This window comes from Salvelinus alpinus, chromosome 29 (assembly GCF_045679555.1).
Source record: "Salvelinus alpinus chromosome 29, SLU_Salpinus.1, whole genome shotgun sequence".
In the NCBI taxonomy this organism is placed as follows: Eukaryota; Metazoa; Chordata; class Actinopteri; order Salmoniformes; family Salmonidae; genus Salvelinus; species Salvelinus alpinus.
This window is the reverse complement of record NC_092114.1, coordinates 9,630,401-9,648,611: the sequence shown is the minus strand read 5'-3', so window position 1 is coordinate 9,648,611 and position 18,211 is coordinate 9,630,401. Positions and strand designations below refer to the sequence as shown.

General features: G+C 41.8%; 1 protein-coding gene across 1 annotated transcript in view; it reads left to right on the top strand.

Annotated features, from left to right (window-relative positions):
* Positions 1 to 18,211, top strand: part of csmd2 (CUB and Sushi multiple domains 2) — an 899,615-nt gene that overhangs the window by 486,020 nt on the left and 395,384 nt on the right. Inside the window, exons 17-20 of the mRNA XM_071373664.1 lie at positions 6,672 to 6,810; positions 8,120 to 8,307; positions 15,286 to 15,474; positions 16,668 to 16,784. Of these exons, the coding sequence (XP_071229765.1) occupies positions 6,672 to 6,810; positions 8,120 to 8,307; positions 15,286 to 15,474; positions 16,668 to 16,784 (633 nt within the window). The remainder of the gene's footprint in view (positions 1 to 6,671; positions 6,811 to 8,119; positions 8,308 to 15,285; positions 15,475 to 16,667; positions 16,785 to 18,211) is intronic.

Below are 18,211 nucleotides of genomic sequence, written 5' to 3'. Positions count from 1 at the left end.
TCTCCACCTCTCTCTCTCTAATATATTCTCTGTCTCCACCTCTCTCTCTCTAATATATTCTCTGTCTCCACCTCTCCCTCTCTAATATATTCTCTGTCTCCACCTCTCTCTCTCTAATATATTCTCTGTCTCCGCCTCTCCCTCTCTAATCATTCTCTGTCTCCGCCTCTCCCTCTCTAATATATTCTCTGTCTCCACCTCTCTCTCTCTAATATAGTTTCTGTCTCCACCTCTCTCTCCCTCTAATATATTCTCTGTCTCCACCTCTCCCTCTAATATATTCTCTGTCTCCACCTCTCTCTCTCTAATATATTCTCTGTCTCCAACTCTCTCTCTCTAATATATTCTCTGTCTCCACCTCTCTCTCTCTAATATATTCTCTGTCTCCACCTCTCCCTCTAATATATTCTCTGTCTCCACCTCTCTCTCTCTAATATATTCTCTGTCTCCACCTCTCTCTCTCTAATATAGTCTCTGTCTCCACCTCTCTCTCCCTCTAATATAGTCTCTGTCTCCACCTCTCTCTCTCTAATATATTCTCTGTCTCCACCTCTCTCTCTCTAATATATTCTCTGTCTCCACCTCTCCCTCTCTAATATATTCTCTGTCTCCACCTCTCCCTCTCTAATATATTCTCTGTCTCCACCTCTCTCTCTCTAATATATTCTCTGTCTCCACCTCTCCCTCTCTAATATATTCTCTGTCTCCACCTCTCTCTCTCTAATATATTCTCTGTCTCCGCCTCTCCCTCTCTAATATATTCTCTGTCTCCGCCTCTCCCCCTCTAATATATTCTCTGTCTCCACCTCTCTCTCTCCAATATAGTCTCTGTCTCCACCTCTCTCTCCCTCTAATATATTCTCTGTCTCCACCTCTCCCTCTAATATATTCTCTGTCTCCATCTCTCTCTCTCTAATATATTCTCTGTCTCCACCTCTCTCTCTCTAATATATTCTCTGTCTCCACCTCTCCCTCTCTAATATATTCTCTGTCTCCACCTCTCTCTCTCTAATATATTCTCTGTCTCCGCCTCTCCCTCTCTAATATATTCTCTGTCTCCGCCTCTCCCCCTCTAATATATTCTCTGTCTCCACCTCTCTCTCTCCAATATAGTCTCTGTCTCCACCTCTCTCTCCCTCTAATATATTCTCTGTCTCCACCTCTCCCTCTAATATATTCTCTGTCTCCATCTCTCTCCCTCTAATATATTCTCTGTCTCCACCTCTCTCTCTAATATATTCTCTGTCTCCACCTCTCCCTCTAATATATTCTCTGTCTCCACCTCTCTCTCTCTAATATATTCTCTGTCTCCACCTCTCTCTCTAATATATTCTCTGTCTCCACCTCTCACTCTCTAATATATTCTCTGTCTCCACCTCTCCCTCTCTAATATATTCTCTGTCTCCACCTCTCTCTCTCTAATATATTCTCTGTCTCCACCTCTCTCTCTCTAATATAGTCTCTGTCTCCACCTCTCTCTCCCTCTAATATATTCTCTGTCTCCACCTCTCTCTCTCTAATATATTCTCTGTCTCCACCTCTCCCTCTCTAATATATTCTCTGTCTCCACCTCTCCCTCTCTAATATATTCTCTGTCTCCACCTCTCTCTCTCTAATATATTCTCTGTCTCCACCTCTCCCTCTCTAATATATTCTCTGTTTCCATCTCTCCCTCTAATATATTCTCTGTCTCCACCTCTCTCTCTCTAATATATTCTCTGTCTCCACCTCTCTCTCTCTAATATATTCTCTGTCTCCGCCTCTCCCTCTCTAATATAGTCTCTGTCTCCACCTCTCTCTCTCTAATATATTCTCTGTCTCCACCTCTCTCTCTCTAATATATTCTCTGTCTCCACCTCTCCCTCTCTAATATATTCTCTGTCTCCACCTCTCCCTCTCATATAATATTCTCTGTCTCCACCTCTCCCTCTCTAATATATTCTCTGTCTCCACCTCTCCCTCTCTAATATATTCTCTGTCTCCACCTCTCCCTCTCTAATATATTCTCTGTCTCCAACTCTCTCTCTCTAATATAGTCTCTCTCTCCCTCTAATATAGTCTCTGTCTCCACCTCTCTCTCTCTAATATATTCTCTGTCTCCACCTCTCCCTCTCTAATATATTCTCTGTCTCCACCTCTCCCTCTCTAATATATTCTCTGTCTCCACCTCTCTCTCTCTAATATATTCTCTGTCTCCACCTCTCCCTCTCTAATATATTCTCTGTCTCCACCTCTCTCTCTCTAATATATTCTCTGTCTCCGCCTCTCCCTCTCTAATATATTCTCTGTCTCCGCCTCTCCCCCTCTAATATATTCTCTGTCTCCACCTCTCTCTCTCCAATATAGTCTCTGTCTCCACCTCTCTCTCCCTCTAATATATTCTCTGTCTCCACCTCTCCCTCTAATATATTCTCTGTCTCCATCTCTCTCTCTCTAATATATTCTCTGTCTCCACCTCTCTCTCTCTAATATATTCTCTGTCTCCACCTCTCCCTCTCTAATATATTCTCTGTCTCCACCTCTCTCTCTCTAATATATTCTCTGTCTCCGCCTCTCCCTCTCTAATATATTCTCTGTCTCCGCCTCTCCCCCTCTAATATATTCTCTGTCTCCACCTCTCTCTCTCCAATATAGTCTCTGTCTCCACCTCTCTCTCCCTCTAATATATTCTCTGTCTCCACCTCTCCCTCTAATATATTCTCTGTCTCCATCTCTCTCCCTCTAATATATTCTCTGTCTCCACCTCTCTCTCTAATATATTCTCTGTCTCCACCTCTCCCTCTAATATATTCTCTGTCTCCACCTCTCTCTCTCTAATATATTCTCTGTCTCCACCTCTCTCTCTAATATATTCTCTGTCTCCACCTCTCACTCTCTAATATATTCTCTGTCTCCACCTCTCCCTCTCTAATATATTCTCTGTCTCCACCTCTCTCTCTCTAATATATTCTCTGTCTCCACCTCTCTCTCTCTAATATAGTCTCTGTCTCCACCTCTCTCTCCCTCTAATATATTCTCTGTCTCCACCTCTCTCTCTCTAATATATTCTCTGTCTCCACCTCTCCCTCTCTAATATATTCTCTGTCTCCACCTCTCCCTCTCTAATATATTCTCTGTCTCCACCTCTCTCTCTCTAATATATTCTCTGTCTCCACCTCTCCCTCTCTAATATATTCTCTGTTTCCATCTCTCCCTCTAATATATTCTCTGTCTCCACCTCTCTCTCTCTAATATATTCTCTGTCTCCACCTCTCTCTCTCTAATATATTCTCTGTCTCCGCCTCTCCCTCTCTAATATAGTCTCTGTCTCCACCTCTCTCTCTCTAATATATTCTCTGTCTCCACCTCTCTCTCTCTAATATATTCTCTGTCTCCACCTCTCCCTCTCTAATATATTCTCTGTCTCCACCTCTCCCTCTCATATAATATTCTCTGTCTCCACCTCTCCCTCTCTAATATATTCTCTGTCTCCACCTCTCCCTCTCTAATATATTCTCTGTCTCCACCTCTCCCTCTCTAATATATTCTCTGTCTCCAACTCTCTCTCTCTAATATAGTCTCTCTCTCCCTCTAATATAGTCTCTGTCTCCACCTCTCTCTCTAATATAGTCTCTGTCTCCACCTCTCTCTCTCTAATATATTCTCTGTCTCCACCTCTCCCTCTCTAATATATTCTCTGTCTCCACCTCTCCCTCTCTAATATATTCTCTGTCTCCACCTCTCTCTCTCTAATATATTCTCTGTCTCCACCTCTCCCTCTCTAATATATTCTCTGTCTCCACCTCTCCCTCGCTAATATATTCTCTGTCTCCACCTCTCCCTCTCTAATATATTCTCTGTCTCCACCTCTCCCTCTCTAATATATTCTCTGTCTCCACCTCTCTCTCTCTAATATAGTCTCTGTCTCCACCTCTCTCTCCCTCTAATATAGTCTCTGTCTCCACCTCTCTCTCTCTAATATATTCTCTGTCTCCACCTCTCTCTCGCTAATATATTCTCTGTCTCCACCTCTCCCTCTCTAATATATTCTCTGTCTCCACCTCTCCCTCTCTAATATATTCTCTGTCTCCACCTCTCTCTCTCTAATATATTCTCTGTCTCCACCTTTCCCTCTCTAATATATTCTCTGTCTCCACCTCTCCCTCGCTAATATATTCTCTGTCTCCACCTCTCCCTCTCTAATATATTCTCTGTCTCCACCTCTCCCTCTCTAATATATTCTCTGTCTCCACCTCTCTCTCTCTAATATAGTCTCTGTCTCCACCTCTCTCTCCCTCTAATATAGTCTCTGTCTCCACCTCTCTCTCTCTAATATATTCTCTGTCTCCACCTCTCTCTCGCTAATATATTCTCTGTCTCCACCTCTCCCTCTCTAATATATTCTCTGTCTCCACCTCTCCCTCTCTAATATATTCTCTGTCTCCACCTCTCTCTCTCTAATATATTCTCTGTCTCCACCTCTCCCTCTCTAATATATTCTCTGTCTCCACCTCTCCCTCTCTAATATATTCTCTGTCTCCACCTCTCTCTCTCTAATATATTCTCTGTCTCCACCTCTCCCTCTCTAATATATTCTCTGTCTCCACCTCTCTCTCTCTAATATATTCTCTGTCTCCGCCTCTCCCTCTCTAATATATTCTCTGTCTCCGCCTCTCCCTCTCTAATATATTCTCTGTCTCCACCTCTCTCTCTCTAATATAGTTTCTGTCTCCACCTCTCTCTCCCTCTAATATATTCTCTGTCTCCACCTCTCCCTCTCTAATATATTCTCTGTCTCCACCTCTCTCTCTAATATATTCTCTGTCTCCACCTCTCACTCTCTAATATATTCTCTGTCTCCACCTCTCCCTCTCTAATATATTCTCTGTCTCCACCTCTCTCTCTCTAATATATTCTCTGTCTCCACCTCTCTCTCTCTAATATAGTCTCTGTCTCCACCTCTCTCTCCCTCTAATATATTCTCTGTCTCCACCTCTCTCTCTCTAATATATTCTCTGTCTCCACCTCTCCCTCTCTAATATATTCTCTGTCTCCACCTCTCCCTCTCTAATATATTCTCTGTCTCCACCTCTCTCTCTCTAATATATTCTCTGTCTCCACCTCTCCCTCTAATATATTCTCTGTCTCCACCTCTCCCTCTAATATATTCTCTGTCTCCACCTCTCTCTCTCTAATATATTCTCTGTCTCCACCTCTCCCTCTCTAATATATTCTCTGTCTCCACCTCTCCCTCTCTAATATATTCTCTGTCTCCACCTCTCCCTCTCTAATATATTCTCTGTCTCCACCTCTCCCTCTCTAATATATTCTCTGTCTCCACCTCTCCCTCTCTAATATATTCTCTGTCTCCACCTCTCCCTCTCTAATATATTCTCTGTCTCCACCTCTCTCTCTCTAATATAGTCTCTCTCTCCCTCTAATATAGTCTCTGTCTCCACCTCTCTCTCTCTAATATATTCTCTGTCTCCACCTCTCTCTCTCTAATATATTCTCTGTCTCCACCTCTCCCTCTCTAATATATTCTCTGTCTCCACCTCTCCCTCTCTAATATATTCTCTGTCTCCACCTCTCCCTCTCTAATATATTCTCTGTCTCCACCTCTCTCTCTCTAATATATTCTCTGTCTCCACCTCTCCCTCTAATATATTCTCTGTCTCCACCTCTCCCTCTAATATATTCTCTGTCTCCACCTCTCTCTCTCTAATATATTCTCTGTCTCCACCTCTCCCTCTCTAATATATTCTCTGTCTCCACCTCTCCCTCTCTAATATATTCTCTGTCTCCACCTCTCTCTCTCTAATATATTCTCTGTCTCCACCTCTCTCTCTCTAATATATTCTCTGTCTCCACCTCTCCCTCTCTAATATAGTCTCTGTCTCCACCTCCCTCTCTAATATATTCTCTGTCTCCACTTCTCTCTCTAATATATTCTCTGTCTCCACCTCTCTCTCTCTAATATATTCTCTGTCTCCACCTCTCTCTCTCTAATATATTCTCTGTCTCCGCCTCTCCCTCTCTAATATATTCTCTGTCTCCACCTCTCCCTCTCTAATATATTCTCTGTCTCCACCTCTCTCTCTCTAATATATTCTCTGTCTCCACCTCTCTCTCTCTAATATATTCTCTGTCTCCACCTCTCTCTCCCTCTAATATATTCTCTGTCTCCACTTCTCTCTCTCTAATTTATTCTCTGTCTCCACCTCTCTCTCTCTAATATATTCTCTGTCTCCACCTCTCCCTCTCTAATATATTCTCTGTCTCCACCTCTCCCTCTCTAATATATTCTCTGTCTCCACCTCTCTCTCTCTAATATATTCTCTGTCTCCACCTCTCTCTCTCTCTCTCTAATATATTCTCTGTCTCCACCTCGCTAATATATTCTCTGTCTCCACCTCTCTCTCTAATATATTCTCTGTCTCCACCTCTCCCTCTCTAATATATTCTCTGTCTCCACCTCTCCCTCTAATATATTCTCTGTCTCCACCTCTCCCTCTAATATATTCTCTGTCTCCATCTCTCCCTCTACTATATTCTCTGTCTCCACCCCTCCTGCTCTTTCCTTTAATCTCTCTCATCTCTTCCCTCCTCTCCTTCCTCCCTCTCCTTCTCTCTCCCTCCTCCCTCTTCACATATCCATCCGCCCTGACCTCTTCTCTTCCCCTTTTCCTCAGCTCCGTGTGGAGGTGATCTGAAGGCTCCTAGTGGTATCATCCTGTCCCCTGGTTGGCCAGAGCTCTATAAGGAGGCTCTTAACTGTGAGTGGGTCATCGAGGCTCTGCCAGGATACCCCATCAAGATCATTTTCGACAAGTGAGTCAGGACACAGCACTGTCCTCTTCCTCTCTACCTTTTATGTCTTTCATTCTGCCTCTCGCTCTCTCGCTCTGTCGCTCTCTCTCACGTTCACTCTCAGGGCTCTAAAGTGCGAGCTACTAAATATTTTTCTGTGCAACCTGCCATTTGTATTTGGGAGCACCAGTGCTCCTCAAAATTAATTTTTTCTCCCCCAGATAATAATTGTTACTAATAATTAGACTTCACTTTACCACAGCCACCAAGTTCCATGGAGCCACTGCATGCCTCCAGCTCCCGGGCCAAACCAAGCCCCGTCCCTTCTCACTCAAGCAGGCAACACACAGTTTCTCCAGGCTGTTTATTCTCTCAGGAAGCTGTCAATTTAGGAAAAACATTTTCTTCCAAAACCAAAAAACGGTGCTTTTCTTTCCACATTTGCGTCTAAATATGAATCCAGAGGTGATCTTTATTATTCGATTAGTGTGTGTATATCACTAATACAGGTTAGTATGTGTATATATCACTAATACAGGTTAGTATGTGTATATATCTCTAATACAGGTTAGTATGTGTATATCACTAATACAGGTTAGTATGTGTATATATCACTAATACAGGTTAGTATGTGTATATATCTCTAATACAGGTTAGTATGTGTATATATCACTAATACAGGTTAGTATGTGTATATATCACTAATACAGGTTAGTATGTGTATATATCTCTAATACAGGTTAGTCTGTGTATATATCTCTAATACAGGTTAGTATGTGTATATATCTCTAATACAGGTTAGTATGTGTATATATCACTAATACAGGTTAGTATGTGTATATATCTCTAATACAGGTTAGTATGTGTATATATCACTAATACAGGTTAGTATGTGTATATATCTCTAATACAGGTTAGTATGTGTATATATCTCTAATACAGGTTAGTATGTGTATATATCTCTAATACAGGTTAGTATGTGTATATATATCTAATACAGATTACATTTCTAAATGTGACATATGTTCAAATGTGATTAGGGTCCCCTGGGAAACACTGACCAACATTTGGTTCCTACTCAGATTCCGGTTCACCCATTGGTTGTTCACTCAGATTCCTGTTCACCCATTGGTTGTTCCCTCAGATTCCTGTTCACCCATTGGTTGTTCCCCCAGATTCCTGTTCACCCATTGGTTGTTCCCTCAGATTCCTGTTCACCCATTGGTTGTTCCCTCAGATTCCTGTTCACCCATTGGTTGTTCCCTCAGATTCCTGTTCACCTATTGGTTGTTCCCTCAGATTCCTGTTAACCCATTGGTTGTTCCCCCAGGTTTCGTACTGAGGTAAACTATGACGTGCTGGAAGTGCGTGACGGCCGGTTCCCCTCCTCGCCTCTGATTGGTAGTTACCAGGGTACCCAGGTGCCCCAGTTCCTCATCAGCACCTCCAACTTCCTGTTCCTTCTCTTTTCCACCGACAAGAGCCACTCAGACATCGGCTTCCGCATCCGTTACGAGAGTAAGACTTTGTGTTTGTTGTTTTTTAGGTCATCTTAGCCACCAACAAGTAGACATTTGCGATAACTACTAATGGATCCAGAACAACCATTTGAGAAACTCTGAAATTATCCCTACATTTCTTCCTTTCCTCAATGACAAAAAGTATAACCAAATATATTCCAGATTAGTTTGCTTTACCTGACAGAGCCCACCATTACAAATCACCTGCCGATAATGTATAGAACCAGTCAAAAGTTTGGACACATTTTGGGGTTTTTCTTTATTTTTACTATTTTCTACATTGTAGAATAATAGTGAAGACATCACAACTATGAAATAACACATATGGAATTGTGTAGTAACCAAAATAGTGTTAAACAAATCAAATTATATTTTAGATTCTTCAAAGTAGCCACCCTTTGCCTTGATGACAGCTGTTTACACTCTTGGCATTCTCTCAACCAGCTTCACCTGGAATGCTTTTCCAACAGTCTTGAAGGAGTTCCCACATATGCTGAGCACTTGTTGGCTGCTTTTCCTTCACTCCGCGGTCCAACTCATCCCAAACCATCCCAACAAAGACACGGCGGTTGGAGTCAAAAATCTAAAATTTGATGTTGAGATATGTCTGTTACTTGAACTCTGTGAAGCATTTATTTGGGCTGCAATTTCTGAGGCTGGTAACTCTAATGAACTTATCCTCTGCAGCAGAGGTAACTCTGGGTCTTCCTTTCCTGTGGCGGTCCTCATGAGAGCCAGTTTCATCATAGCGCTTGATGGTTTTTGTGACTGCACTTGAAGAAACTTTCAAGGTTCTTGACATTTTCCGGATTGACTGACCTTCATATCTTAAAGTAATGATGGACTGTTGTTTCTCTTTGCTTATTTGAGCTGTTCTTGCCATAATATGGACTTGGTCTTTTACCAAATAGGGCTATCTTCTGTAAACCCACCCCTTCCTTGTCACAGTACAACTGATTGACTAAAACGCATGAAGAAGGAAAGAAATTCCACAAATGTACTTTTAACACACCTGTTAATTGTAATGCATTCCAGGTGACTACCTCATGAAGCTTGTTGAGAGAATCAAATGTTACATTCACGTGATTAGCATGAAAGGCTTGTGCTTCTAGCTCAGACAGTGCAGTAATATCTAACAAGTAATATCTAACAACCTACACAACATATGCTTAATACACCCAAATCAAAGTAGGAGTGAATTAAGACTATATACAGTTGAAGTCGGAAGTTTACAAACACTTAGGTTGGAGTCATTAAAACTCGTTTTTCAACCACTCCACAAATTTCTTGTTAACAAACTATAGTTTTGGCAAGTCGGTTAGGACATCTACTTTGTACATGACACAAGTAATTTTTCCAACAATTGTTTACAGACAGATTATTTCACTTATAATTCACTGTATCACAATTCCAATGGGTCAGAAGTTTACATACACTAAGTTGACTGTGCCTTTAAACAGCTTTAAAAATTCAAGAAAATTATGTCATGGATTTAGAAGCTTCTGACATAATTTGAGTCAATTGGAGGTGTACCTGTGGATGTATTTCAAGGCCTACCTTCAAACTCAGTGCGTCTTTGCTTGACATCATGGGAAAATCAAAAAGAAATCAGCCAAGACCTCAGCAAACGACCTTGTGAAGATGCTGGAGGAAACAGGTACAAAAGTATCTACATCCACAGTAAAACGAGTCCTATATCGACATAACCTGAAAGGCCGCTCAGCAAGGAAGAAGCCACTGCTCCAAAACTGCCATAAAAAAACTCAGACTACAGTTTGCAACTGCACATGGGGACAAATATCAGACTTTTTGGAGAAAAGTCCTCTGGTCTGATGAAACAAAAATATAACTGTTTGGCCATAATGACCATCGTTATGTTTGGAGGAAAAAGGGGGAGGCTTGCAAGCCGAAGAACACCTTCCCAACTGTGAAGCACGGGGGTGGCAGCATCATGTTGTGGGGGTGCTTTGCTGCAGGAGGGACTGGTTCCCTTCACAAATAGATGGCATCATGAGGCAGAGAAATTATGTGGATGTATTGAAGCAACATCTCAAGACATCAGTCAGGAAGTTAAAGCTTGGTCACAAATGGATCTTCCAAACTGACAATGACCCCAAGCATACTTCCAAAATGCTTAAGGACAACAAAGTCAAGATATTGGAGTGGCCATCACAAAGCCCTGACCTCAATCCCATAGAAAATGTGTGGGCAGAACTGAAAAAAGCGTGTGAGAGCAAGGAGGCCTGCAAACCTGACTCAGTTACATTAGCTCTGTCAGGAGGAATGTGCCAAAATTCACCCAACTTATTTTGGGAACCTTGTGAAAGGCTACCCAAATTGTTTGACCCAAGTTAAACAATGTTAAAGGCAATGCTACCAAATGCTAATTGAGTGTATGTAAACTTCTGACTCACTGGGAATGTGATGAAAGAAATAAAAGCTGAAATAAATCATTCTCTCTACTATTATTCTGACATTTCACATTCTTCAAATAAAGTGGTGGTCCTAACTGACCTAAAACAGGGAATTTTTACTCTGAAATAAATTTCAGGAATTGTGAAAAACTGAGTTGAAATGTATTTGGCTAAGGTGTATGTAAACTTCCGACTTCAACTGTACATATGGTCGAGCGATGTCAGAGTGGAACGGATTAAGACACCGTAGAATAGTAACGAATACAGTATATACATATGAGATGAGTAATACATAGACGAAGATACAGTAGAATAGAATACAGTATATACATATGAAATGAGTAATGCCAGATATGTAAACATTAATAAGTAACTAAGATACAGTAGAATAGTATAGAATACAGTATATGCACATGAGATGAGTAATGCCAGATATGTAAACATTAATAAAGTGTCTAGTGTTCCATTCCTTGGCCAGTGATTCCTAGTCTATGCCTATAGGCAGCAGCCTATAATGTGCTACTGATGGCTGTTTCACAGTCTGATGGCCTTGAGAGATAATCTGTTTTTCAGTCTCTCGGTCCCAGCTTTGATGCACCTGTACTGACCTCGCCTTCTGGATGATAGCGGGGTGAACAGGCCGTGGCTCAGGTGGTTGATGTCCTTGATGATCTTGTTGGCCTTCCTGTGACATTGGTCCTGGAGGGCAGGTAGTTTGCCCCCGGTGATACGTTGGGCAGACCGCACCCCCCTCTGGAGAGCCTAGCTGTTGCGGGCTGCACAGTTCCTGTACCAGGCGGTGATACAGCCCGACAGGATGCTTTCAATTGTGTATCTGTATAAGTTTGAGGGTTTTAGGTGACAAGCCACATTTCTTCAGCCTCCTGAAGTTGAAGAGGCGCTGTTGTGTCTTCTTCACCACACTGTCTGTGTTGGAAGCTGGTTGAGGGAATGCTGTCATCAAGAGAAAAGGTTGGCTACTTCGAAGAATCTCAAATATAAAACATATTTTGATTTCTTCTACAATTGTTTTGTTTACTACATGATTCCATATGTGTTATTTCATAGTTTTGATGTCTTTCACTATTATTCTACAATGTAGAAAATAGTAAAACATTTAGAAAAATCCTGGAATGAGTAATTGTGTCCAAACATTTGACTTTTTTGGCTCATTTCGGTCTTATATAGCAACATTTGAATTGTGTTTTTGTGATAAAAGTATCATACACTACTGTTGAGGAACAATGGGAAAGTAATTCTGCTTTGAAAGTTGATACACTTGTTACCCCACTTTTGAGAAAATGGCCCTTGAATATTTTGGTACACCTACTGGTGAGCTCTTCTTTGTCTACACCCATTCAGAATCGTTCACACCCTCTTAAACCTTAGCTCCACCCATCTCTTTAAGGATTCACATGTGAGGCCATGTGCTAAACAGAGTGAGTACGGAGTTGTAAACGACCAAAGGTTTCAAGACTGAAGGCATGGTTTATACTACGTCTATCGACATGTCTGTAGACAGTTGCCACGGTGACATCATGAACATTCTATTGTCGTCCGACATCAAACTTGTCGTTATGAAAAAGTATTAAAACAAAAATGACAGGCTGCATGACATCAGCAGCCTGGTGTTCCCAAATAGCATAACTGGTGTATTTTAACACCAATTGTCTCAACGTCAACAGTGAAGAGGCGACTCAGGGATGCTGGCCTCCTAGGCAGAGTTGCAAAGATAAGCCATATCTCAGACTGGCCAATAAAAAAAAAAGATTAAGATGGGGAAAAGAACACAGACACTGGACAGAGGAACTCTGCCTAGAAGGCCAGCATCCCGAAGTCGCCTCTTCACTGTTGACATTGAGACTGGTGTTTTGCGGGTACTATTTAATGAAGCTGTCAGTTGAGGACAAGTTGTGCACAAGGGCCTCCCACTCCTCTTTTTATTCTGGTTAGAGCCAGTTTGAGCTGTTATGTGAAGGGAGTAGTACACAGCGATCTTCAGTTTCTTGGCAATTTCTTGCATGGAATAGCCTTCATTTCTCAGAACAATAATATACTGACACGTTTCAGAAGAAAGTTCTTTGGTTCTGGCCATTTTGAGCCTGTAATTGAACCCACAAATGCTGATGCTCCAGATACTGAACTAGTCTAAAGAAGGATATAATCATGCCAGGTCCCTGACTGAGCTATAATCATGCCAGGTCTCTGACTGAGCTATAATAATGCCAGGTCTCTGACTGAGCTATAATCATACCAGGTCCCTGACTGAGCTATAATCATGCCAGGTCCCTGACTGAGCTATAATCATGCCAGGTCCCTGACTGAGTTATAATCATACCAGGTCCCTGACTGAGCTATAAACATGCTAGTTCCCTGACTGAGCTATAATCATGCCAGGTCCCTGACTGAGCTATAATCATGCCAGGTCCCTGACTGAGTTATAATCATACCAGGTCCCTGACTGAGCTATAAACATGCTAGTTCCCTGACTGAGCTATAATCATGCCAGGTCCCTGACTGAGCTATAATCATACCAGGTCCCTGACTGAGTTATAATCATACCAGGTCCCTGACTGAGCTATAAACATGCTAGTTCCCTGACTGAGCTATAATCATGCCAGGTCCCTGACTGAGTTATAATCATGCCAGGTCCCTGACTGAGCTATAATCATGCCATATAAAATAATAATAATAATCATATTAATGGGATTATATTAATGAGCTGACATTAATGAGGTGATATTAATGAGGTGATATTAATGAAGTGATATTAATGAGCTGATATTAATGAGCTGATATTAATGAGGTGGTATTAATGAGGTGATATTAATGAGGTGATATTAATGAGGTGTAATTAATGAGGTGATATTAATGAGGTGTAATTAATGAGGTGATATTAATGAGCTGATATTAATGAGCTGATATTAATGAGCTGATATTAATTAGCTGACATTAATGAGCTGATATTCATGAGATGATATTAATGAGCTGATATTAACGAGCTGACATTAAGGAGGTGATATTAAAATCATCGTCAATGGGGGCTCCCTTTTCTCTGTGCAGACTTCTAAGACACAACATTTCCATGTATCTAATAATTACACACTCTCACATGGGGCCACGAATACACACACACTCTCACACACTCTCACATGTGGCCACGAATACACACACACTCTCACATGGGGCCACGAATACACACACACTCTCACATGGAGCCACGAATACACACACACTCTCACATGGGGCCACGAATACACACACACTCTCACATGGAGCCACGAATACACACACACTCTCACATGTGGCCACGAATACACACACACTCTCACATGGGGCCACGAATACACACACACTCTCACATGGGGCCACGAATACACACACACTCTCACATGGGGCCACGAATACACACACAAACACTTTTAAAAACAGTGTCATCCATCAAGGTGAGAGTTGAAGTATACCCGACTCACCTTAGTAACCCTTAGTTACCTTTAGTAACCCTTAGCAACCCTTAGGAACCATTAGTCACACCAACTCTTTCTGCTTTACCTGACTCACCTTAGTGAGTAAGGTTTCGGTACCCTTAGTAATCCTTAGTAACCCTTAGTAACCCTGAGTTACCTTTAGTAACCCTTAGTAATCCTTAGTAACCCTTAGTAACACCATCGCTCTCTGCTTTACCTGACTCACCTTAGTAACCCTTAGTAACCCTTAGTAACCCTTAGTAACCTTTAGTCACACCATCGCTCTCTGCTTTACCTGACTCACCTTGGTAACCCTTAGTAACCCCTAGTTACCCATAGTAACGCTTAGTAACCCTTAGTCACACCACCGCTCTCTGCTTGGCTGTAATAATTCCCCATGGCTACGGCCCCACTCAGACAGAAACAGAGACAGGTATGTGTGTGGGAGAGATCACGTTGAGTTGGTCCCTGGATTCAAAACAAAAACTGACAGGAAGTTGTGCAAGAGTTTTAGTTTGCGTCCCAAATGGCACCCTTCTCTCCGTATGGACACTGGTCAAAAGTACTTTAGTTTAGTTTATTAATTCGAAACATTTAAAAACAAAAAAAACAGGCACACATACAACTTGAAAAAGCCATACGTGCACACGAGTTAAATCATGGAGGAGAACACACAATGAAGTCTGGGACTTATTTCCATTGCGGTCCTCTTGGTGTAGAGAATAGTGTGCCCTTTGGTACACAGCCTTAGTGTGTTATGCTACTGATTAAATGCCTTTTAGTATGTCGCACTGCTACACTGGTCCATTTCAGATACGTGTTTCGCCTGAAATACAGAATGACAGACACAATCAGTATGGATGTTGTATTGTGGCGTAGGGAAGAGTGTGTGTGTGTGTGTGCGTGTGCGTGTGTGTGTGTGTGTGTGTGTGTGTGTGTGTGTGTGTGTGTATAATAACCCGTGCGTGTGTGCTTGTGTGTGTGTGTGTGTGTGTGTGTGTGTGTGTGTGTGTGTGTGTGTGTGTGTGTGTGTGTGTGTGTGTGTGTGTGTGTGCGCGTGCCTGTATAATAACCCATGTGTGTTTTCCTCCTCAGCTCTACAGCTACAGTCAGATCACTGTGTCGACCCTGGCATCCCCGTCAACGGCCAACGCCACGGCAACGACTTCTACGTGGGTGCCTTGGTAACGTTCAGCTGTGACGCGGGGTATTCCCTCAGCGACCCGGAACCCCTGGAGTGTGAACCAAACTTCCAGTGGAGTCGACCCCTGCCCAGCTGTGATGGTACGGCCCGGTTCTGAATTCTGTTCACAAAATGGCGCCCGGGTTAGCTCCAGGTGGAAGTTGCCCTTATCATACGGTAACGCTAGGATAATAGCATAATCTTATGACTTCCCAATATCTAACTTTAACCGTTGGGGGGGGAATCTTGAAACGGACCGTAAATCAGTGGCCCTGCTATGTAATGTCCGAATGTATCCTTAAAGTGACAGCCTTTTCGCAGTACTTCTTTATGAGACGCTATATTCACTATATTCTATGAGACGCTATATTCACTATATTCTATGAGACGCTATATTCACTATATTCTATGAGACGCTATATTCACTATATTCTATGAGACGCTATATTCACTATATTCTATGAGACGCTATATTCACTATATTCTATGAGACGCTATATTCACTATATTCTATGAGACGCTATATTCACTATATTCTATGAGACGCTATATTCACTATATTCTATGAGACGCTATATTCACTATATTCTATGAGACGCTATATTCACTATATTCTATGAGTATTTGGCAACTAGACACGTCTTTCAAGATGTTTCCTGCCCTCTAAAATGGTCATCTCTCTTTTTTCTCTGTAAAATATGTTTTATCTATGCCTCTCCTTCCTATTTGACTGTAAAGGCTTTTATATTTAAGGCCAGTATTGATTTCCTCCTCCTGTATAATGATATTGATGATATCCCCCTCTCTGTATGTGTCCTTCAGAAGGGCACTGCTAGTAAACTGCATTGTAGTGCCTGGTGGAACCTGGGGACATTTCATTAAGTGTAGTTCTAGTATCTACCATTACTGTCTCTGTCTGTCTCTCTCTCTGTCCCTCTCTGTCCCGTTCTCTCTCTCTTTCGCTCTCTCGCTCTCTCTTTCGCTCTCTCGCTCTCTCTTTCGCTCTCTCGCTCTCTCTTTCGCTCTCTCGCTCTCTCTTTCGCTCTCTCGCTCTCTCTTTCGCTCTTTCGCTCTCTCGCTCGCTCTTTCGCTCTCTCGCTCTCTCGCTCGCTCTTTCGCTCTCTCTCTCTCTCTCTCTCTCTCTCTCTCTCTCTCTCTCTCTCTCTCTCTCTCTCTCTCTCTCTCTCTCTCTCTCTCTTTCGCTCTCTATCTCTCTTTCTCTCTCTCTCTCTCTCTCTCTATCTAACCATCCTCTCTTTATGCCTCCCTCTCCTCCCCCTCCCTCTCTCTGCAGCGTTGTGTGGAGGTTATATTCAGGGTAACACCGGTACCATCCTCTCTCCGGGGTTTCCAGACTTCTATCCTCACAACCTCAACTGCACCTGGCTGATAGAGTCCTCCCACGGCAAAGGTGAGCAGGGCCACTCCTGTCTACATGCTTTCAGTCTAATTCAATTTCACTGACGATTGTCATTTCACTTCATCAGGCCCTTTAAAGAATGCTGGTACATCCCTGCACCGCTGATACCCAACCCCCCAGTCACATCACTATTAGAGTTGTTACCTCTTCATAAAGTATCTTTGTTACCTCATCATTAAGTATATTGGGTCCCTCTTCATGAAGTATCTTGGTTACCTCTTCATATAGTATCTTGGTTCCCTCTTCATGAAGTATCTTTCTTACCTCTTCATATAGTATCTTGGTTACCTCTTCATGAAGTATCTTTCTTACCTCTTCATATAGTATCTTGGTTACCTCTTCATGAAGTATCTTGGTTACCTCTTCATATAGTATATTGGTTACCTCTTCATAAAGTATCTTGGTTACCTCTTCATATAGTATCTTGGTTACCTCTTCATATAGTATCTTGGTTTCCTCTTCATAAACTATCTTGGTTTCCTCTTCATATAGTATCTTGGTTTCCTCTTCATAAACTATCTTGGTTTCCCCTTCATAAAGTATCTTCATAAAGTATCTTGGTTTCCTCTTCATAAAGTATCTTGGTTTCCTCTTCATATAGTATCTTGGTTTCCTCTTCATAAACTATCTTGGTTTCCTCTTCATAAACTATCTTGGTTTCCCCTTCATAAAGTATCTTCATAAAGTATCTTGGTTTCCTCTTCATAAAGTATCTTGGTTACCTCTTCATAAAGTACCTTGGTTACCTCTTCATAAATAATCTTGGTTACCTCTTCATAAAGTATCTTGGTTTCCTCTTCATAAAGTATCTTGGCTTCCTCTTCATAAAGTATCTTGGTTTCCTCTTCATAAAGTATCTTGGTTTCCTCTTCATAAAGTATCTTGGTTTCCTCTTCATAAAGTATCTTGGTTGCCCAACCCCCTGTCACATGACTATTAGAATTAGCACCAGATGTGAAACCTGTGTAGGCTATAAGTTAGGGGTAGGCATCTAGATTCAATCTCGGAACAATTTTCGTCTGAGCGAATGGTTGTTGGTCCAGAACAGAATGATAATAATTTATACACTGTAAATTGACTACAGTTAAGCCCCAAAATGAGATTGTATCTGAAAATAACAATCATTTCACACCTTGATTAAATTGAGACACGATCTCATCTTATTTTTGAGGGGGGGGAATACAGATTTCCTGAAATTATCAAATGTTTTGCTGAATTCCTGATGATTTTACTGTCTTTTCTTTATCCAAAAATGACCCCCCCCCATGTTGAAAATAGTAAAAATATTGAAAAACTCTTGAATAACCCTTGAATGAGTAGGTGTGTCCAAACATTTGACTGGTATCATGAAGTAATTAAAAAAGTTCCTTCACTCTCCTTCTTGATCAAATTATTTTTTATTTAACTAGGCAAGTCAG